Raw genomic sequence first — 22673 nt, forward strand, 5'->3', positions numbered from 1 at the left:
TTAAGCTTTCTACAGATCGTAATTGATGTCAGACGATTACATTTCAGAGACACGCAGAAATGTATAGGAAACAAACTGGAAGTAGTTTAACATTTCTGCCTATCATTTAAAAATATACTTGTCAATGTGTTATTACAGGTATCATCACTAATCAGGAAGGAAAAAGAAAATGCACTGTTAATGGAGAAGCAGGAAACCAACTGCTATAACTACTATTTAACATCATACATGTTATGTAGGTATGTATGGCAAATTGCAACAATGTAATTAAGTACAAAGTAATTAAGTGCAATGTAGCATAGACAGAGATTAGGTCAAATACATATTTCCATGTTTATGAGTCATAGATTTCTCAGAGACTTGAAATAAGCAAGGAGTCTCACAGAGATCTTTGGTACTGGTTTTATCTTCAGATAGAAAGTAACCTAAAAATAAAGTACATTATTCATTGCACAGATGTAGATTGTCTGACAACAGATTAAGAATGAACCCACAAGGGAAAAACAAAACAAAACAAATCCAATCTGGCATCTGTTTGAGTGTCTCTTGTAAATGAAGGATGTACGACAACTCTGCATGACCGACAAGTCTGAATCGCTCCATGTCCATGAGGCCATACTGCTGCTATGGGGCAGGAGTACTCACCAATCCATCACTCTACATGCTCCTTAAGTGTCGAGGACTGCTGTCCCACAGAGGAGCGTGGACATCTGCTGGTCGGACACAGTCTCCTGCTGAATCACACCCATGGCCTGGCACAGGTAAGCAGCCAGGATGTGCTTACACTGGAAGACAGGATGGGGGATACTGATTAATTGCGTTTACATGGAAACTACTAATTTGTTTATAAGGCTAATTCACTTTTATTCCAACTGAATAATGTCATGTAAACACCAGACTAGGCCTAATGAATAGGAAATCCTTTGGGTAAGCTGTTGGATAGGAGAACATTACATTACATAATATTTGCTTCAATAATTATGCTCCTGTGTACAGGGGCCTAAATGATTTGAATTAGAGTGATAAAATACATATCGGCAGATGGTGTGTACATGTCCCTAAATGTCTGGACAGTAGCTCAGCGGACATGTGCGTGTAAGACAATGTGAGAGAATAATTTTGTTTAGTTTGTGTGCCGCAGTGCTAAATGAGAAGTAGGTTCTGTTCTGCACGCATCTGTGTGAGTCTACTGTATAATTGCACACACGTCTTATGTTTATGTGACATGTGCACGTTGAACAAGATTACCTATGTCCATCAACGCTATCATGAGTAATAGCACATTAATAATTCACTTGTTGCCAACCTCTGCCTCTTTCTTGCATTAAACAAGAATGAGCCGCCATAATAACATGAATTACTCTTTGTCATGTGTGCAAAGTCTGCAGAAACAAAGTGAAGGAGAGGCGATGAGGACAGATGTTGCAGAATAGTTTCTCCCATCTGCTATGCACATTGTAGCCTACCGGCAGGCTTCAACCACATGAACCCTAGCGTCCCTATTTTGAGCATGCAATAATAGGCAAAAATAGCAGATCTACAAGCTCATAAGATCTTGTTGCGAAATGTGAGATCTTAGATCTATCTTCGCTATTTGATGTACAACAAAGTATATAGTGTTTAAGTGGATATGCCTAATTTATACTTTGTCACATGGTTTTGTCACTCGCTGTAAATAACAGATTTTCAAGCGGTAAATGTGACACATTTATTGATTATCCGTTTATTTATGGTGAGTGACAATCTTGTGATTAAGTATAAATTAGAATTTAGGCTCCATGAAAGAGAGAGCTCTCCTTCAATCACTTAAGCCCTGTACACTCTGTTGACTGGAGTCCCCCAGGGTCAGGGGTCTATACCAGGCCCCCTCCTTTTTTCCCTCTGCACCAAATCTCTTCAGTGAAAATAGCTTTTAAAAAAGGTATTCGCCCTAGAATAAGGACGCTAGGGTTCATGTGGTTAACCTAACTAGGAGGTGACCTACATTACATCTAAAGTGAAGTCTGTCTACATCACGATGTGCCCACCCACAGGACCCATACATCAACAAAGCCAGTCCTCTAAGCGATAGTGGTGGACCACAGCACCACGTGGTCAAACTCACTGTGTGGCATAAACAAATCACTCAGTCAAAAGCCCAGAGAATGGCATTTTTTTGGAAATTGGTTTTATGGGTCGACATTAGGATGCATGTGTTTTGTCACAAAGACACGCACATCCTGTCCTGCTGGGCTGGGTGCTGGATAACAAATTCAACAGTGAAACAATAATAATAAAATCTACACACTGCAGCATACTGGTGTGCAGATTTTATTATTATTTTATCACTGTGTTCAAAGCTGACCCATTGTAAACTCAGGCAACAAACTAATGCTTGATCTACAATATAAGACAATCCAATAATCATGCGTGTGTCTTGAGAGCTGGCAGCGGTTGACATTGTGCTAGCCATAAAAGTGAGTTGAGTGTCTGATGGACTAGTGGGTCTAGTGGTTCTCCTTTCATTTCATGGGGAATGGCATTGGTACTGTTGAAATGTTCATGGGCAGTCTTCATGGTCTGCTACAAGCAGAGTTTCTCAGACTGAATTTAGCAGCACCCTCGAGGGAGCCAATCAGGCTGACAGTCAGGGTAGGGAGCCATCCGAGGTTGTTCGGTGGCAGATATTTAGAGCCGCAGTTCAAACGGTCGATCAAAATGGAGACGCCCTCATGGACCAGACAAAAACATGACCTGGACTCAATACATCTGTTATGTGCTTGTTCTGAACTTTGACTCTGTCGTATTTCAGAGCCTGACAAGGGAGAAAGGGTGTGAAACTGTCCAGCTGTGTGTGTGTGTGTGTGTGTGTGGGTGGGTGGGAGAAGTTGGTTCTATAATGTGGTTAAGTAGATACATGTGTGTATGTTTGCATATGACAGTGTGAAAGAGTTGACAAGCCTCACCAGTAGGCCTTCATTTCTGCGGAGCACACTGTAGGTGAATGCCGGACAAGGACAGTAGTGGCACGACATGAAGCAGGTGTACAGACGCCCTGACCCTCCCATCACCTGCAAAGAGTAAAAACAAAACATCACCAACTGAGGCACGTGAATGAGTTTGTGCAGTGCATTCAGGCATAGATGCATGCAAAGTATATGTAAATACTGACGATTCTGACAAACATGGACAGTAGGGTTTCATGGCAGTTTTTCGGACAAAGAAGTGGCTACAGGTGTGGTACCTTTGCAGGCAGGTACCTCAATAAAAAAAGCCCCATCCGAATTCTGTTTATATATCCTGCCATGGTAAACGTTTTAAAGCACCACCTACATGATACACCCAAGGAGTACTGGAGGCAGTCAAAAGCACAGCGTGAACAGGAATTTGGGAACACTAGCTGGATATGTACTCATTGCATCCCTAATGTCCCTCAGCATGTCTCAGCACATCCCAGGAACCATCAAATATGCAGGAAGGAACACCCCACCTACCCTCCCTCTTAAATATTTCACAGAGCTGAGAGAATTAGGCTGTGTTGAAGGTGAGGCTGATGTCACCTTTCTCATCATTTCAGATTATTTATCACCCAGAAAGCGAAGACAGGGGAGGGCGCATTTGTAAACAACTCTAACATGTTGTCTAATGGACTTGTTTGACAGAATACGTGGTCCGTGAATATGCTGGTTCATTCTGTACTCAGGACAGTCTTTCAAGGGAAGTCCTTGTACATGGCACAAGAAGACATTAAGTCACTAGATTAGCTTGATGTCCCACTATAATTAATGTATCCCAAGATGGCAGAACAGGCTCCATTATTCTCTAGGGTCTTGCTAAATTACCATTCCCTGTGATCTACTGTACTAAAGTTAAGTTAAAATGTGCTGCTAAATTACCTTTCCCTTTGATTTACTAAAGTTAAGTTAAAATGTGACTCTTCCTTATAAATAAGCCTCAGCAGGAGGCACCATACACGGCAGGGTAAGGGTTAGAGGAGGTGAGATGCACCACTAACCAACATCTAAGGCTATGTACTGCTGAAGTGTCAAAAGACTAGAAATCCAGCTCACATTTGGGCATTTTTTTTGTTCTTCCCTGAAACAGAATATGTACTGTTGTTGCAAGTTACCCAGCAATGATGGCTAGATGTGGCAACAGGAACATAGAAGGCACATTTGCTGACACTGTTAATCTGCTTCCTCCACCTGGCAGGAATCCAAAGGCAAGGAGAGAATTCCTCAACAAGTCTGTAAATCAAGCTCTCCTGTTCAGTGAATGTAAATGGCATAAACAGAAGCGTGGGGTCCAGCAAAGTGCTGGCTTCATCTCTGCTAGAAAAGCTGGCTCCCATCATACTGTATGTCAGGCACCAATACATTAGATGGGCCTTCATTTCACAAGCATCACATCGGACCACAAGAAGGGCATCAGGGAGCAGGAGAATCCAGGGTAGCTGGGAACTCACATGGACACGGCATTATTTATGCTTTTTGGCATTCTTCAAATAGGAGTGTAGAGAGACAGGAAACCAAGATAAGACAGGAGTTGGATTCAAATATGGTCTGTACACTATTACTGTACAGAATAAATCATAATGCCTTTATTGTCCTTGTAAATATACATTGTGCATGCATACAACAAGAGTTGTAGTACCACTATATTGGTGCAAATTCAACAGGAACAGTCATAGGTGTATATGGAGTAAAAATGTGAACTTAGCACACAGCCTTGATGTGTGCCAGTGCTTAGTGAGATGGGGGAGAAGATCCAGGAGCCGGTTTTGACTCTATAAGGGCAGATATATAAATTATAGTATTAAATGTTGAGCTACAATCAATGAAGAGCATCCTCACTATGTGTTCCAAGTGGCTCAGTGTGGTATTAGTTGCAATGGCAATAGCATCCTCAGTGAATCTATTAACTATAAGGAAACTAATGTAGGACGAAGGAGGTGTGTAGACTTGTTTTGATGTAATGCAGGACTAGTTTCTTAAAGCACTGGTGTTCTGTCTGTAGTCATTCAGGTCCTCATTGATAGGCTTTTTGGGAACAGGAATGATAACGGCTGACTTTAAGCAGGGTGGCATGATGGCTTGGGACAGGTATACTAGCTGAATCACACTCCAACCACACACCTTTGATATACAGTAGCAGCCTCATTACCGTTATAATTGTTATGCATAATAAAAATGGTATTGTATTAATGGTTATTTAAGCTAACATTAGTTACAAGCAACAGCTTTATAAATCATTTAAAACACCATGGATTTCAATATAACTTCATACATTTGTGACAAGGTTTGGTAGCAATAGGACCCAGGAGAGACAAACTCAGACTTGAAAAGGAGTTGGAGAGTAGCAAGCAGACTTTACTTGAATGCAAAGTTGGTGCAGTGCAGTAGGTAGAACATAAACTGACTGTACTTTGAACTTGACTTGGGGACTACTCTAAAATAGCGGTTGGAATTAAAATAACTAAACACACTAAACAAGCACCGACAGAGACAGACAAGACACACAGAGACAGGAAGGCACAGATGTCACAGACAGTGTGACAGTTTATTCGTGTGTGCGTGGGTGTGCGTGCATGGGTGTTTATTTTGTTTTGACAATGATGAATTACATCTAGGAATCCAAACATGAAACGACACCAGCGCTAACCTTTAAAAGGATGCAGTGGTATAGTGATGTAAAGAGAGTGGGTAAAACATTCTGGGAAATCTGAATGCTGCCAAGAATGACCACATTGGAAGGCCAACTTAAAGTGATAGTTTGCTAAAAATTGACAACTACAAATTGTCAAATGGTTTCTAATGGTCCCACACTGAAGGGATTCTGAAAGACTAACCAAGCAGAGTGTACAAAATCCACCCCCTCTCAAACTGAGAGTGGGTGGATTAGAGTTCACAAACTGATCATGTCACTTAGTGGCGGGCGGGGCCCAATCTGAGCCTAGTTTGGTTCAGCTGGGGTGGGCCTATATAGGCTCAGGTTGAACCAGCAGACAAACATTTTGTCTGAAGGGTAGAGATTCACTGCACGAAACCCACAGCTATGTGAGCACTTCCGATGCATTATAAGTAAGTTTGTTTTCTGTTTATTAGACTTTATGTTCCTTGGTTTATTTTGCTCGATAGACATTTATTAGTTACTGATTGTCTGTTTGTTTAAGTTACTGATTGTTTCTGTCTTTCACTCCTATTTAGTTAAATCATCAACACCACCATATCATCATCATCATCATCATATGTGTTGTACACAGACTGGCAATAAAACACTTTGAACTCTCAATCCTGGTCTGGTCCAAATGCTCTTGTCGGCATACTGGTGTCGGTGTGTATAAGTTAGCCATGCCGTGAACTCTACCAAAGCTAAAGACATTTTACACAGAGAGTGAAAGATAAACAACATAACTACAGTATATAGGTATGTCTGTCAGGTATGTAATATTAGTCTTTATTACACGGCTTGGTTGAATTCTTGATTCTGATTGGTCAATCACTGAATTCAGTGGTCTGTTGTTTTTGAATAATGGCAGCTGAACTCAATTACAGACTGCTGTCTAATCAAAGGCTCAGAGCACCTGCTCATATCAATCTGATTCTGCGCTGCTTGATTTTGTGCCGTATCCAACATGGCAGCTATGTAAACATTAAACAACAAACACACAATGTCATTTACAGCTTTTGCCCTGAAGAATGTTTTAGAAAACACTTGCAGTAACCGTATATTGATTCTATTTTATGAACACTTCCCGTTGTTTTCCGAGGGACGCGTTGCACTGGCTGCATCTGGCATAAATGAATGGGCTTCTTTCATTACGTAAGCAATTAAAATATGAAATCCTTAATTTTGATGTTACTTTTGGGTCAATGTATTAATTTCTCTATTAAGTAGCTGTGTAATAAGCAGGATAATCAATGTGTCGGGTCTAATCACCCTGTCTGGGTTTATTTCTCAATAATGACCTGCTCTCCATTAATTATACCTTGCGTAATGACCTGCTCCCTATTGATTATCCATTGCATTCTCTACTACAGGATGACTGAAAGGGGTATTGTATAGTTGTCTTGTCTTGAGGTATGATGATGATATACCTTATCATTTCCAACATGGAAAATGTACATCGTCAACAGCACAAACATCCAAAACATGACAAAACGTAGTGGGGCTGCTTTGTGGTTTCAAAAGTATATCATCTTCAAAAAGCAAAGCAGCACTTGTACCGTTTTCTGTCCGTTCTACAAAACGTCAAGCAAAATCACACTACAAATGGAAAGAGGAACGCAATTATCAGACTTTTGTCCAATGCCTCATATTTGTCACTCAAATCTATTCGTGGAAGCAGTGCACTTGTCATCTCGGACAAGCAGCTCTCTGTACAGTGTAAGGTCGTGATTGGACAGCTGATAACAAGCGATCCACGTCACAAGCACATTTCTGAAAATATGAAACGATTTTCAACCTTTAAAGGCACTCTGTGTGGCCAGAAAAGGCACTCTAAAGGCCTTCTAAAAGTAGCCTCTATGCGGTGGCCTTTTGGTAATTTCTCACAGGGTTTAATGTAAAAAAGCCTATATTTCGACCATAAGGATCGTAGTGTGAACGCTACCTTAGGCTACATTTGGGGACAAATGTTGGACATGAAACCAGTTGATTGGGTCGTCATGTCAAATTAATTTACTGGGTTACGGTTAGGTTTAGGGCAGGCGTGTCAAACTACCAAGCTTGCTTGATTATTTGGAGGAAAATTTCAAGGATTATCAGGAGATTTTTACAGTCAGCTAAAAGAGAAAATGAAGTCATATATTGCCTTCTCTATAAGCACTACCATGACCAATTAAGCTCAATTGGGAATATTCATTTGTGACCGTTACCGAGGAGCTTGTGGAGTTGGTACAAAGGCGTTATGTAGCAAAAGCCTGAAAATGGACAATGCCAGTGTAATAGTGAATCTTATTACAGCCAATGGAACCCTCAGCAATCTCTTGACGCTCTTTTGTCTGAAGATAATATTTTACATGGCCTACCCTTCCATGCTGAAGTCTGCTAGGCAGAGAGGCTGTGCTAAAACGTATCTTTCAATTACAAATGAATTACAATGTAGCTATTCACCAGTACAGGTTAACAGTTCTGCAGGTTTTTGCCTACCTGAGCACCCTTATTAGCCTACTTATAATTGTGTATGCATGTTTGGAAGTTGTGCCCACTTGGACACCTGATTTCTCCAGCGCTTTCAAGGCTGTCCGTGGCCACCTAGACTATTCATTGTACAAAATCATTAACGGTACCGAGGGCCAACCCTAAAAAAAAAGTGAAAGAAATTCAGTATGTTTATTAGACCATCAGGCTTCTGATTATAACCGTATTAACAGTGTCATGCAGACACTTGTTCCATTATAGAACTCCATAGGCACACTGAAAGGCACTGCAGGCAGAATGTACACATCTGACAAAGTATAAAATGTTAATAAAATAGTATACCCATTCCTGCTCAGTCCTAGACCTTAAATCAAGAGGCTAAGAATGCTACCCATCATGCTTGGTGCATTGTAACCAAATACTATGACAACATTTGTGCCTTGGAAGTTCAGCATTGGAAGCACAGACAAAGAATTATCTGTCCCGCACAAATTAATATTTTGTCCAATCTAGCTCGTGGCCTAAAATGAGTTTGACACCACTGGTTTAAGGTAAGAATGAATATAAGCCAATACACTGTCCCCTAAACTTAGCCAAACCGTGTGTGTGTGCCCGTTTTGCAGAAGTGCGAAAATGGCAGTTTGCTTTCTTGTATTTTCTCTTTAGTCATTTAATCATTTAATAACTACAGCATCATTCATTTATCTGGGCTTATTTCTGCTTCCCCCTTGTTTTCAACTAATAGCTAACACTTCCTGATAAGACTGTTACTCTGTGACCAGAATGCAGAATTTCAGACATGGGTAAACAGGTGATGTTATGAAACATTACTTCTAAACTTCCTGAAATCAAAGTGTGAAACTAGCAGCTGCTTTGTGAAAAATGATTCTAGAGAAAACCACTCTCTCATACTATTTCAGGAATCTTTATTGTATATATTGTGTTTTGTTGCAACAAGGACTTAGCTTAAACAGTCATGCACACTTAATGCAGGGTGTCAAAGACAATATAATAATATCATCTCCTTATCCTATTTGTGCCTTATCCATGATAATGTCATGACAACTGTATGTAAAAGCTGAAGATGATTAGATTATCATTAAGCTTCAATTCAATACACTTTTCTATAATATAAAATGTATATTTTCACTTCTCCAATGATACGTTTCTTTAAAAAAAACAGGAATATAAGCTGTATTAAATAACTGTGAATGACAAATGACAAGTCATGTGAAACCTGTCCAAATAAGACGTGGTAGGCGACCTCACCAAATACGCAATTGCAATGTTTCAGGTTCAATTCTGTCTGGGAAATCATGCAGCATACATGTCCTTCTCGTCTCTCAATTATCCTGTTTAAGTACACTAAGCAAGAACAAAATATGTACTGTGTATATATATATATATATATATATATATATATATACACTGTAAATATACAGAATATAGTGTATTCTTTTTTCTAAATACTGCATTTGGAATATTGGTTAGGTGAGCTGAGGATTACTTCACTGCTTTTTACAGATGATGTGGTCCTGATGGCACCATCGGTCTGTGACCTGCAGCTCTCTGCAGCTGAAGTGTGAAGTGGCTAGGATGAGGATCAACATCTCTGAATCTGAGGTTACAGCAGGAAACCAGTATCTCTGAGTCTTCTTCACAAGTGAGGTGAGGACGGAGTGGCAGATCAGCCGGAGAATCGGAGAAGAGGGAGCAGAGGGAGCGATATTGCGTTCACTGTTCACTTGTGACGAAAAGAGAACTGAGCTAGAAGGCAAAGCTCTCGATATACCGGTTCGGGTTTATCTTTGTTCCTACTCTCAAATATGGTCATGTGGGTCATGACCGAAAGAACAAGATTGTGGATCCAAACGGCCAAAATGAGTTTTCTCAGGCGGGTGGCTAGCGTCTCCTTTAGGGATAGGGAGAGAAGTTCTGTCACCTGGTAGAGACTCTGAGTAGAGCCGCTGCTCTTTCACATGGAAAGGAACCAGTACAGATGCTTCCTGGGGGTCTCGCTAAGGAGGCCACGGGGCAGACGAAGAACCAGGTGGGGAGGATTACTGTATATCTCCACGTTGGCTTCCAATCCTCCTGGATGAAGTGGCTAATGTGTCCAGGGAAAAGGAAGTCTGGAACTCTGTGCTGGAACTGTTGCCCCCGCAACCTGACTCCGGCTAAGTGGTTGAAGGATGGAACATGGGTCTGTCTCCTTAATATAAAGTATCTGACAGGCAGAAGGAACTATCACTGATACAGTACCTCAAAAATGAGAGTGTGCGACTGCCCACTCATAGCCACAATGCAATAATGATTTATTAAATAAAGCTGCCAATACCCTGAAGAGGACTTTATTTAATAAATTACTTTTGCACTGTGGCTAAGTGTGTCTTACTTCACACTTGTACATTCATCGTGGTCAGCAACTCTCCAACACTGTTGTGTTCTCCTCCCCCTATCCTGTAGGTCTAAACCCTGGTATCCATATTTTGGGCATGTCAATATAGGAAAACAAAGACTTTCAAACATTCTAAGATTTGCGAAAATTGCAAAAATTGCAGATCTACAAGCTCACAGCGCATCACAATGCAATGTTTGTGAGCTTGTAGATCTGCTGTTTTCACTATTTGTCCTACGGCTTAAGTATATAGGGCTTAAGTGGTTAACATGTTACAGTACATGCATCAAATCTGTCTTGTTTTTCAACGTAGTGTACTGTGGTAGACTGACTTTAAGTTTTTTATTTAGCTTTTCTTCTAGGCTTCAAGGTTTGTTCTCAGGGTTACTGTGTATAGGTCACAATGAAAAACAAAAAATGATACAACAACTCTAAATATAGTATATTAATAATTTCAAATAGATCCTTCCGGACCACAAAGGCCAGAGAGCCTGGAGGGTTAAGAAGTGAAACAATTCAGATGACAATGGAGTTATGTGTTCAAACAGAGGGAGGAATCATGTCCGTATTTAGCCTCATTGTATTCTACTGTTCCTTTTGGAGAACTTTTTTTCACAGAGGCATTTAAGAGTTTACAGGAAACTTGGGTCACAGTGACCACAACCTCAGCGGACCAGCCTAGGTTCAGAACTTTTTATTATTGAGGTTACATTGTGATGTCAAGACTAGGAAACGTAAAGTCAGCTCTCTTGGTGTGTGTCAAATGGGGCTAAAGCCTTTTTGTCTGAAGATAATGATATTTTTTTAAAAGCCTAAACGTGATATTGTAAAATGACCATATAAATGTATTCATGTATCTCTGATATCTATCGATAAGCTTGTGCGCATGTTTGTCCATCGGTCCCCTGCATATTTCGAGAACCGTCCGACCGTTCTACCTCAAACTCGCCGTGTGTATCACAGCATCAGGACCTGAGTGAGGGATGTGCCGAAGTGGGAAGTCTATCGAATCTGCGCTTGTCCTGAACCCGGGATCTCCAAACATGGGCATAAATGGAACACAAAGACGGACAGATACAGAGATCTCCATATTTATAGGCATAAAAGGGACACCGACAGACAGACTAGGGGTTCTCTGACAAAGGGTACAATGGGTATTGCATAACCGGAGGGTTATGCACAGATTCTACGGACCGCACCGAATCTCCATGTGTTTGGGGGGAGTGTATGCGTCGGCCTCTCTGATTGGACAACCCGACCCGCCGGCTTCACAGATTGGCAGAGCTTCGTGTCACATTTGTGCAACTTAGCCAATATATAAGTCCCTGATTGGCCAACCGGAACGAAAGCGACAACGCAAAGCAAAATGCGATGTGTGATGAGCTGACAATGGGTACATCAGATAACATGAGTATTACACAATGGTGGGGCGCGTATTCCCGACTTGCATCGTTCACGACTTGCATGGCTTTAGCTTATTGTTGATGATTATAATCTATATATTGTCTATATTGAAACAATATTATTATATATCTGCAATACAATCAGAGCAAATTCACCTTTATATTTACTTTGGCCTTTCTTGGAGTTTGTACATGATGCATGTTGTCAGCCAGCACTAGCCTGGCACGCCCATAGTCTATACCAACATGATTAATATTTTCTGAAATCAAGATCGGCGTTTTGCTGTAAACACATTGTCATGGCCCCGATGATAACAGCTAAAAACCAGGAAGTAAGGATTGTTCGTTTCACATTCACATATTGTGCCCCAGTAACATCACTGAGGTATATTTTTCAGTACAATTTCAGCATCATTCAGAGACGCATACAGTAGACTGCTCAGTGTTATGGCCGTGAATGGAACATTATCTCTTGGAATGGAACATTACAACAAATATAGAACTAATGCTGAAAATTGTGATGTTTTCCTTTAATAGTACTGGCAACAAGTAGCCAACATTTAGCCAAACAAAGAACACTGACAACTGAAGCATAGCAAACCTGAAAGGCTTTCCGACCGCTGGGAGATGACACACAAGTCACAGCGTGTTGGTCCACCAGGTCCAATGCCTGCAGAGCACATGACCCAAAGACAAACCTCAACCTGGAAGAGAGGGACATTAGAAAGACATACAAACATAATAAACTGGGGTGTGCATGAATACATTAATGTCATAATAATAAGAAGAATGGAATTACCATCACATCAAACGTTCAAACATTTATTGCAGTCAAAGGGGTCATCCACTGATTTATACTTGGTAGCGCACACCAAAAATAGCAGATCTACACGTTCAAGTTCACAACACCTTATATCGCAACATGGTGTGAGCTTGTAGATTGGCTACTTACAGTATGTGACACCAGCATGCAACCACATATAAATCAGGCATAAGTTCTGCTGTTCTCTTTACAATGCACGAAGGCATGGAAAATAATCTGTTATGCAGGAAAAATAGGTTACGATATCCACATACAGTAAATAAATACTAAGTAAGCAACACCAAGCAAGTAGAGGCTGGAGCTGTGGTTGTGAACAGAGTCGGACTGTTAGCTGCAGCAGCAGAAGTATCACTACCAGAAATTAGCTATTACAACCAATCACGTTGCATACAAGAGAAGAAGCAAATCAATTTGAGGTGATGTGAGGATTCACAATGCAGAGGCCTGGGCTCACGCCAGGGGTTGGAAGCTGTCATGGGATCATGTCCTTGTTACTGCACTAGCATCACCTACTGGTTGGTCAGGTTGCCTGTTCAGCGGGGAGGGGAACTGGGGGACATAGCATGAACCATATACTGTAGATATATACACATATACACATAGATACCGCATTAGCCGCTTCTATTTATTGGAGCAATGCGTCAACGCAGCTGCCATTTTGGCATGGGCAAGCTGTGCCTCCTAATGTATGTATGCCCCATGTAGCCTATGTCTATTGAAGCAGGAAGTATCTCCACAATTAAAATCATCATAACTCGCTAAATTCTCAACTGATGTTCAATTGGTTTGATTTGCTATAAATGTCAGACATGTAGTTGTTATGATATAGGATACTTGGTTAAAATAAAAATGTGGATTTTCATACCAAAACACTTTATCTATACATAGTATTGGTTATAAAACAGAAAAAGGTTGTAGCCTCAGTTACTTGTATAAGTCTTATACAACTACGGCATATTTCTTGCAGTGGAATTAGTGCAGGGTTGCCTCTGCCAATATGGCGGCAACAATGACGTACGGTACGAGCCAGCGGCCAAAGCGGTGTCTATGGCATGAAGCTCTGTGTTTTACAGTACAGCCTCCTAGTGAAACTCCTTACTGTCAGATGAAAAGAAGCAGCTGTTGTGTATCACAGTGGTTCTCAACCTGTGGGTCGGGACCCCCATAGCCAATCTACAAGCTCACAATGAGGCGCTGTGAATTTTGCAATTTTCACAATATTTATCTGTGGAACCAAATCAAACAAAATTGAATGCCTCAACTCCTACATTCAGAGTTCACAAATGATTATTTTGGGGGTCACAGCCTGAAAAGGTTGAGAACCACATCAGACGAGGCATGTGGTTGTCTACTCTACACCCTCCAACAGTGTGGGGTGTGCACTACTCTCGCTTAGACAATAGCCAGACAACTATTCCACAATTTCTGAATGCCATGTGTGACAGAAGCATTTGAAAATTGTGGGAGGAACAGACTGGCTCACGAGACTAGGTGTGCAGCACAGACAGGGAATTAACAGGGAATTGGCAATAAATATATCGGGAAGAAATGGGGTAAAGGGAAAACACGTATGCTGTTGATGTGCATTTAACTTCACTGATGATAATTAATCAGTCTAGAAACATCAATATTTACGATACATACTGTAACCAAAATTGGTGGGCTATGTACCTATTGGTGGGTTATGTACCCCCCCACCTATGTTGGAGGCGAGAGGATTCAAGTATTTCAGCAACCAGATGACCCAGTACAATGTCTCCCCAGAACTACCTAACCTTCCAGACAGTGGTGTTCCTGACCTGAACATGATGCAAAAATAGGACAAAAATAAAACAACAGCAACGTTATTAATAACACTCCAAAAGGCAACTGTAGGTCTAAGTGAGGATGACCAGCGAAAGAAACAGGAGGCTTCTTGACCACGGGCAGGATGTGGCCATGATGACCCATGTGAGGTGCAACCCTGTAATGCAAGTCACATACACTACCAGGAAATATAAAGGCTAGGGAAATTCAGATTGTTAAAGTGCATGCAATTGCCCACTCATTCTCAGAGACATGCAAAGTGGGATGACTCAGAAACTGTTGTCAGCACAATAGTCTTTATAAATGCAAATTAAATATGTGATGGGTGGTATATTTTCCAGAGTAACCACTGATGAATGATAGTGTAACAAGATCAACAGGACACTTACGCTATGAGTAGATCATCAGGGACTGCAAAAAAAAAAGAACACAAAGCAAACATTACAATAACATTATTCACCTAAGGACTACTACTGGTTAGAGAGAGGCTCCAAATATGGCTGGTCAGAATATTATAAGTATGTGGCTAGAGGCTACAATCTTGTGACCAGAGGATCAAATCATTTCCCTTTCTCATTAGAAGATGAACTTAATCTAATTTTCTAATGAGTTGGGAAACTTGCTCAGGGGTAGTTATTGCCTTCATCTGATGACTACCCCTGAGCAAGGCAATAGCTCCCATCTACTACAAAGACAAGTGACACTGTGAAATGAATTCCCTAGCCCTAGAATGTCTGTGATCTTACATACATTTCATGTATTCCAAATACAGTCATAGATCACCCTCGTCGACGCGCTGTGTAGTGACGATCTGCGCGGCCATAAAAGTGCTCTAAACTCCGGCTGTACTCACCCAATAATTAATTCCTAAGACTTGGAGTCATATTTTGTCCTCTAGTTTCATATCCATTTGAAAGTTCTGCCAGAAAACGTGTGTTTAGTGAAATATCTCCACTTTTCCACGAGCTGCACACGGACGACTTTCTGTACGGGCGAGGGGCCCGGGAATGAGTGCAGGACTGAATATATGTAAACTTCCTTCAGGACGCACAAATGTTTGGGACACACAATTGGCAGATGTAGTGATTCATTACCCCGCACCAATCACAAGCACCTGTCAATTGTGTTCCCCGTTCGTTTGTGCTTCCCTGTGTCAATTTGTTATGACGTTTTAAATGTGGTCCTTCACTCAAGTCCGTGCCCCTCGCCCGTACAGAAAGTCGTCCGTGTGCAGCTCGTGGAAAGGTGGAGATATTTCACTAAACACACGTTTTCTGGCAGAACTTTCAAATGGATATGAAACTAGAGGACAAAATATGACTCCAAGTCTTAGGAATTAATTATTGGGTGAGTACAGGCGGACTTTAGAGCACTTTTATGGCCGCGCAGATCGTCACTACACAGCGCGTCGACGAGGGTGATCTATGACTGTGTATTTGGAATACATGAAATGTATGTAAGATCACAGACATTCTAGGGCTATGAATTCCCATGATTCTGTTTGAATGCAACCCCACTGCTTATACAGACCATTGCTGTAAAGGAGATTATGTAAAATATAAAAATAAAACCTCGGCTATTTTACTAAACACAAGGGGTGGTGGGAGAGCAAATAAATGCTGCCAATTCGAAATACAGTCTTGTTTTGTGTGTGCTAAAGTTATCAACCTTGGTAATGTTAAGGCAACAGTGCCATCTACACACGAAAAATGAAACTACATGTTATTTCAACTTCATGCCTTAGAAATAATATTACGTTGAATCGCTGCCTCCTGATATATCATCTGCTAAATAACCATTTGTAACGAATGGCACAGTCTAACTCTATGGGCACAGCAGGTGGGACTTTAGTCATGCCGTTGTGTTGTTGACCCAATCTAGTATGGAGTTCGGTAATCATGTTATAGCTGACTTTAACTAGCAATGCTGTGCACACCGCTTCCCCTTATATATTCCATAGATTTATTACCATGTATTATGGTTAATACATGCAATACTGTATATGGTCTTACTTTGTGAATTTTCTTCATATGTTTTCTTGATGTCTGCGAAAAGTTGTTCTGCCACTGCAGGCAAAAAAGAGCGCATCGCAGACGCTGTCACGCAGACTATGTTTTTGTATAAATAACGTTATGCACAGACAACATCAGGCAGGAGCTTGTGTTGGTGGTCCAATTAATGTTGTTATGTCGTTCGAAAGAACGTTCTTTGATATGCATGAAGCATGATTTCAATGAAATGAACACTTCCTGAAATACTAAGCAGGCTCCCGGGCTCCAGCCTTTCTTGGTCCGGCAATTCAGGCAGGCAGATTCGTCAGTGTTCGTCCTCCACTGGAATGCATTGCAGTCAATGACAGCCTGGTGGACAAGCCTACGAATCTTTTAGTGATTGCGACCTTTGTTAAATAATCGACCCAGGAAGAGAAAAGAAGACTTATCACACTTTGTTCGCTGGTCTCTTGTTTTCCGATGTAATGTGCACTCTATTTTATTTTACTGATGTATCTAAAGAGCACGTTTCTGCATGGACGGTCAAGCCTGGAACCTGACGAAAGTGCCAAAGCGAATATCGCCCAGTCAGAAACTTTGTGAGCGGTTAACTTACTAGTTGTACACCAACTCTCTCACTCTCAAGCTCTCTCAAAATTAGCCTATCTATACAATTTGCATATTAATTATGAGATGTGATGTGTTCAATTAGGTCAGTTTCCCCCATTCTGAGCATGGAGGGATATTGTGTTCTTTACTAGCCAGCAAGTCTTGACATACTGACAAAAGCTTTATGACCCATTTAGAATAATGACTCTGGTCATAAGCTAATTGTCTGTGAAGTAGATAAAAGATTAGAGAGACATTCTGGACATGCATTGGGAACAGAAGACTTGTCATGCATTATTTACAGCCTGTGCTTGAAGAGAAAAAATACTGTATGATGCACAGCGAAAGCCATATACTGTGCCTCTGAACCTACTTACCCCATACCATACCCCTACAAGAAGAGGACAATGGACACAATGGACATGATGAGAATAAAGGAAACATTATTTTGGATGAGAAGGTACATGCTCCTTGGGATGAAACATGTTGATTCCAAGCCGGCCTGTGCCCTGTGGTGAAACTATTGTATTCTTGTATGGACATCAAGATGAGACAGCACCACACACGGTCCTTCCTTTGTTCCGAGGCTCAGAATGGCTTTGACATTTTGATAATGTTTATGTAATCTTAATTTATCCAAGTGGTTAACCTACAATGCAGATTTTAGAGCCCGGTTAGTCAGCAGCAGCTCCTGCGTCTGAGAAAGCATCCCAGGGATGCAAGGTTTCTTAATTTCTTTAACGCATGTAAGTCTTCCTCAACCATAGGTGATGCCACTCTTAATAGAAGCAACTTTAACATACCTAAATACATTTGGTTTGGTTGATCCTTTCATACTTTTGAAATACGTTAACAGAAAGTTAATCATTTAATAGAATGGCCTACCCTCCAGTACACTTACTGATGTTATTAGATGGAGACAGACCAATTTTCAGTACTTAATGAAATGACACTCATCACTAAAGGTTCTGGACTTCGTAGTTATCTACTGGGTAAACACCAGTTATTGAAGTCCTTAACACTTCATTACTTTAAATCAAAAATACATCTTAACTTTAGATGACACTCTAGTTTACAAATAAGTTCCGAAATGTGCAGATTCATTTATATTTTTTAATTAAGCAGCCAATTATTTGAGTATGCTGCAGTTAAACCACACAACACTCAATTCAGCTTTATAATAATTGAGTTTAATGACCACAGCTTTATCACAAGTGCCGTTATATTGGCTCTTTGTGGCACAACTACAAGATCAGGGACTGGAGTGTGTCAATATCCCAGAGGCTAGAGGAAACAACACCAAGAAATCTAATCTAATACCCAGCCATGTCAATATACATGCCTGACACTTATGGCATATTGTTTGTTCATCGTTTTTGATGTAAAGCGTCTTTGGGTTTATGAGAGGCGCTACATATAGTCAAGCTATTATTATTATTGACATCCCTCTACTTAATCCATGTAAAAAAATTTTTTAAAAGAGCACACAAGTAGTACATTTTAATTCTTTATTTTGAGTCGTGCATAAATGTAATATCTTATGCGAATATAGGGTAAAAAAAAACAGAATTCAAAATCGGATAAACAAAATATGGAATAATTTTACTGCCCTCCCCAATAAGATGGAGGGTGGACTCTTCTTTTTGGAATGATTTACTGGCCTCCCCTCAGACGCAGCACCAGGTGGAGGGTGGATTCTTTCTGGATGTTGTAGTCAGACAGGGTGCGGCCATCTTCTAGCTGCTTGCCTGCGAAGATCAGCCTCTGCTGGTCAGGGGGGATGCCTTCCTTGTCCTGGATTTTGGCCTTCACGTTCTCAATAGTGTCACTTGGCTCAACCTCGAGGGTGATGGTCTTGCCGGTGAGGGTTTTGACAAAGATCTGCATGCCTCCCCTAAGACGCAGCACCAGGTGGAGTGTGGATTCTTTCTGGATATTGTAGTCAGACAGGGTGCGGCCATCTTCCAGTTGCTTGCCAGCAAAGATCAGCCTCTGCTGGTCAGGGGGAATGCCTTCCTTGTCCTGGATTTTGGCCTTCACGTTCTCAATAGTGTCACTTGGCTCAACCTCAAGGGTGATGGTCTTGCCGGTGAGGGTCTTGACAAAGATCTGCATGCCTCCCCTGAGACGCAGCACCAGGTGGAGGGTGGATTCTTTCTGGATGTTGTAGTCAGACAGGGTGCGGCCATCTTCCAGCTGCTTGCCGGCAAAGATCAACCTCTGCTGGTCAGGGGGGATGCCTTCCTTGTCCTGGATTTTAGCCTTCACGTTCTCAATGGTATCGCTTGGCTCAACCTCAAGGGTGATGGTCTTGCCAGTGAGGGTCTTGACAAAGATCTGCATGCCTCCCCTGAGACGCAGCACCAGGTGGAGAGTGGATTCTTTCTGGATGTTGTAGTCAGACAGGGTGCGTCCATCTTCCAGTTGCTTGCCGGCAAAGATCAATCTCTGCTGGTCAGGGGGGATGCCTTCTTTGTCCTGGATTTTGGCCTTCACGTTCTCAATAGTGTCACTTGGCTCAACCTCAAGGGTGATGGTCTTGCCTGTGAGGGTTTTGACAAAGATCTGCATGCCTCCTCTGAGACGCAGCACCAGGTGGAGGGTGGATTCTTTCTGGATGTTGTAGTCTGACAGGGTGCGTCCATCTTCCAGTTGCTTGCCTGCGAAGATCAGCCTCTGCTGGTCAGGGGGGATGCCTTCCTTGTCCTGGATTTTAGCCTTCACGTTCTCAATAGTGTCACTTGGCTCAACCTCAAGGGTGATGGTCTTGCCGGTGAGGGTTTTGACAAAGATCTGCATGCCTCCCCTGAGACGCAGCACCAGGTGGAGGGTGGATTCTTTCTGGATGTTGTAGTCAGACAGGGTGCGGCCATCTTCCAGCTGTTTGCCAGCGAAGATCAGCCTTTGCTGGTCAGGGGGGATGCCTTCCTTGTCCTGGATTTTGGCCTTCACGTTCTCAATAGTGTCACTTGGCTCAACCTCAAGGGTGATGGTCTTGCCGGTGAGGGTTTTGACAAAGATTTGCATGCCTCCCCTGAGACGCAGCACCAGGTGAAGGGTGGATTCTTTCTGGATATTGTAGTCAGACAGGGTGCGGCCATCTTCCAGTTGCTTGCCAGCGAAGATCAGCCTTTGCTGGTCAGGGGGAATGCCTTCCTTGTCCTGGATTTTGGCCTTCACGTTCTCAATGGTGTCGCTAGGCTCAACCTCAAGGGTGATGGTCTTGCCGGTGAGGGTCTTGACAAAGATCTGCATGCCTCCTCTCAGACGCAGCACCAGGTGGAGGGTGGATTCTTTCTGGATGTTGTAGTCAGACAGGGTGCGGCCATCTTCCAGCTGCTTGCCGGCAAAGATCAACCTCTGCTGGTCAGGGGGGATGCCTTCCTTGTCCTGGATTTTAGCCTTCACGTTCTCAATGGTATCGCTTGGCTCAACCTCAAGGGTGATGGTCTTGCCAGTGAGGGTCTTGACAAAGATCTGCATATTTGCACCTGTATGAAGAAAAGTAAAAAAAACAAACAAGGTTGTAATGTGATGAAAAGTGCTTCTGACCACTGTTCCATTCAGTGCAGGTAATCATCTTTTGACATTAAACCACCCAGTCAACTTAGGACAATACAAAGAACGTTTCCAAATCAGTCTCATAATATTGAGTAGTTAAGATAATATTTCCCAATAAGCCGTAGATAGTTTTAATTACAACTACAAGCAAGCAGTTAGTACAGCTAGTCGCCATTCCAGTACCGGCGCCATTTTATGCTTCGACATAGACCTCCCTTTTGTTCTAGTAGACGGTAATGGCAGATACTGGAAACGCTTAGTCATTGCTATGTAGCAACGCTAGCGAGTTTTGCTTCGACAGTCGAGTCAAAATGGAAAATACGCAGAACACAATTATCACAAGTGCTTTTTTTATTGTTTAAACAAACGCGGGCTTTTAACCGCGGTGATGGCAGATTCTATAAACGACTTATCAGTAGAGTTTCCGACGTTCGCTTCGATGACCGTCTAACTAAAATACGTTATAATATTTTTACATTACGAGCGAATGTGTTTAAGGTCGTGGTGAAACAGAAAATGTCGTTTTATTCGACCTTAACATTTCCCACTTGTAACAATAAGGTTACAGTCTTAGTAGTAGCCAAATTAACGACAAACACTCAAAATATAACCAGTTAACATACGGTTAGTTAGTGTGCTTATTCACTGACTAAGTTTTGAAAGAAAAGCACTAACAATTAAACAAACGGGGAAATAATACTTACAATTCGAGTGGCTTCTGTAAAGCTGTCAGAAATGGTCTCTCTCTCTTGTTTTCCGCAGTAACTATTGTCCAGGGCTCCACAACATTGGTATTTATACGTGGTGGTTGACGTCAGTGTCCTTCCGCGTTCGAGTATAGTCCCCACTGTTCTAAAGTAACATTTCACATTATATTGTTTTGTATAAATAATCTTTATGAGAGTTCTGTGTAAAACTATCAGGGCACAGAACTATGATTCGTATTTACCGATAAATACACACGAATTCTGATTCACCGCGGATTGATATCTTTGTACACTCTTGGTAGAACTTCCCAGAACCTACTAGAACAACATCCACTGGGCAGGGTTGCCATGTCCGCTTATTATAAGCGACATTTGACTTGTTTTCTGTAATGTTGCTTGAAGGTGTAAATGTTGGTAGCTGTGGGTTGCAGTTGTTTGGGCTTGTTTCTAACGTGTAGTTGCTTATTTGGGCTTGTTTCCTAATGTTGTTTAAACCAGTGGTTCTCAAACATTTTCATGTCAATGTCATTTTATGTCAAGGACCCCCCCCCCCCATCTGAAAAGATGTTGTGCCAGGGACCCCACATAGTTATAATATATCATATTTGACCACCAGGCGACTACCGCTTCACTGTTCTACCGTGGTTCTGGGGGCTTGAGGGATAGATGTTTTCATAGATCTGGTTGCTTATTTCTCTCGCAAAATCTGGCAACACTGCAACTGGGACCTTCCCACCAAGCCTCTGGTTGGATGGTGGTATTGTTTGTTTCATCAGTGATTGGTTACTTTTCATCACATCATTATTGTTTGATGAGTTCTAATGTATTCCTTCTGACCATCAGCCTCGCCTTTCTTTACATTTCAAATAGTTCGCATAACAAATAAATAAGGTTTTATTTCATGCACTTAGCCTGCTGGCGAAAATGATATAACGTCCAAGTGACTATGAACTGACTTGTGTTTTTATTGCGTAGGAAACATGCCAGCTAGCAGATGGAAATGTGTTTACAAATTCTAAACATGTTCTACCAGCTGTTGTGACATCAGTATCAGGTAAAGCTGACACACCGGTTACTACTGGCGAAATTAATTTCCTCGCAAGGTCACTCATCATGCATACATCTTGCCAGAATAGTACAATTGTCCATTTTATTTTAAAGAAACGACAGTGATGTTTGAAATCAAAATGTCCATGTATAGGGTACATGTCTTCTGTAGCTGTGCAGAAAAATGACTTGTAGTGAATGTTTTAA

At 41.6% G+C, this 22673-nt stretch overlaps 2 protein-coding genes across 2 annotated transcripts; both read right to left on the reverse strand.

Annotated features, from left to right (window-relative positions):
* Nucleotides 1-455: 455 nt before the first annotated feature.
* zswim7 (zinc finger, SWIM-type containing 7) lies at nt 456-16832 on the reverse strand. The gene is made up of 5 exons (XM_084074641.1): nt 16564-16832; nt 14941-14962; nt 12524-12626; nt 2946-3050; nt 456-785 (listed from the first exon to the last, which is right to left on the reverse strand). Exons 1-5 carry the CDS (start codon nt 16637-16639, stop codon nt 669-671), a joined length of 423 nt encoding a protein of 140 aa, XP_083930767.1. The 5' UTR covers nt 16640-16832; the 3' UTR covers nt 456-668.
* A 1813-nt stretch (nt 16833-18645) lies between these two features.
* On the reverse strand, nt 18646-21562 carry LOC311056562 (polyubiquitin-C). Its single transcript, XM_084073273.1, has 2 exons — nt 21417-21562; nt 18646-20642 (listed from the first exon to the last, which is right to left on the reverse strand). Exon 2 carries the CDS (start codon nt 20632-20634, stop codon nt 18805-18807), a length of 1830 nt encoding a protein of 609 aa, XP_083929399.1. The 5' UTR covers nt 20635-20642; nt 21417-21562; the 3' UTR covers nt 18646-18804.
* Between the last annotated feature and the right edge of the window lie 1111 nt (nt 21563-22673).

This window comes from Gymnoscopelus microlampas, assembly GCF_963454915.1.
Source record: "Gymnoscopelus microlampas genome assembly, chromosome: 12".
NCBI classification, from domain to species: domain Eukaryota; kingdom Metazoa; phylum Chordata; class Actinopteri; order Myctophiformes; family Myctophidae; genus Gymnoscopelus; species Gymnoscopelus microlampas.

Bases quoted from the DNA above. Each gene is read 5' to 3' on its own strand.
- zswim7 (XM_084074641.1), bottom strand. From the start codon at position 16,639: ATGCGCTCTTTTTTGCCTGCAGTGGCAGAACAACTTTTCGCAGACATC. The intron at 14,963-16,563 runs GTAAGACCATAT...TTTTTTTTGCAG, and splicing joins ATATGAAGAAAATTCACAAA to TCCCTGATGATCTACTCATA. The intron at 3,051-12,523 runs GTTTGCTATGCT...TACTCTTTGCAG, and splicing joins GCGGTCGGAAAGCCTTTCAG to GTGATGGGAGGGTCAGGGCG.
- LOC311056562 (XM_084073273.1), bottom strand. From the start codon at position 20,634: ATGCAGATCTTTGTCAAGACCCTCACTGGCAAGACCATCACCCTTGAG.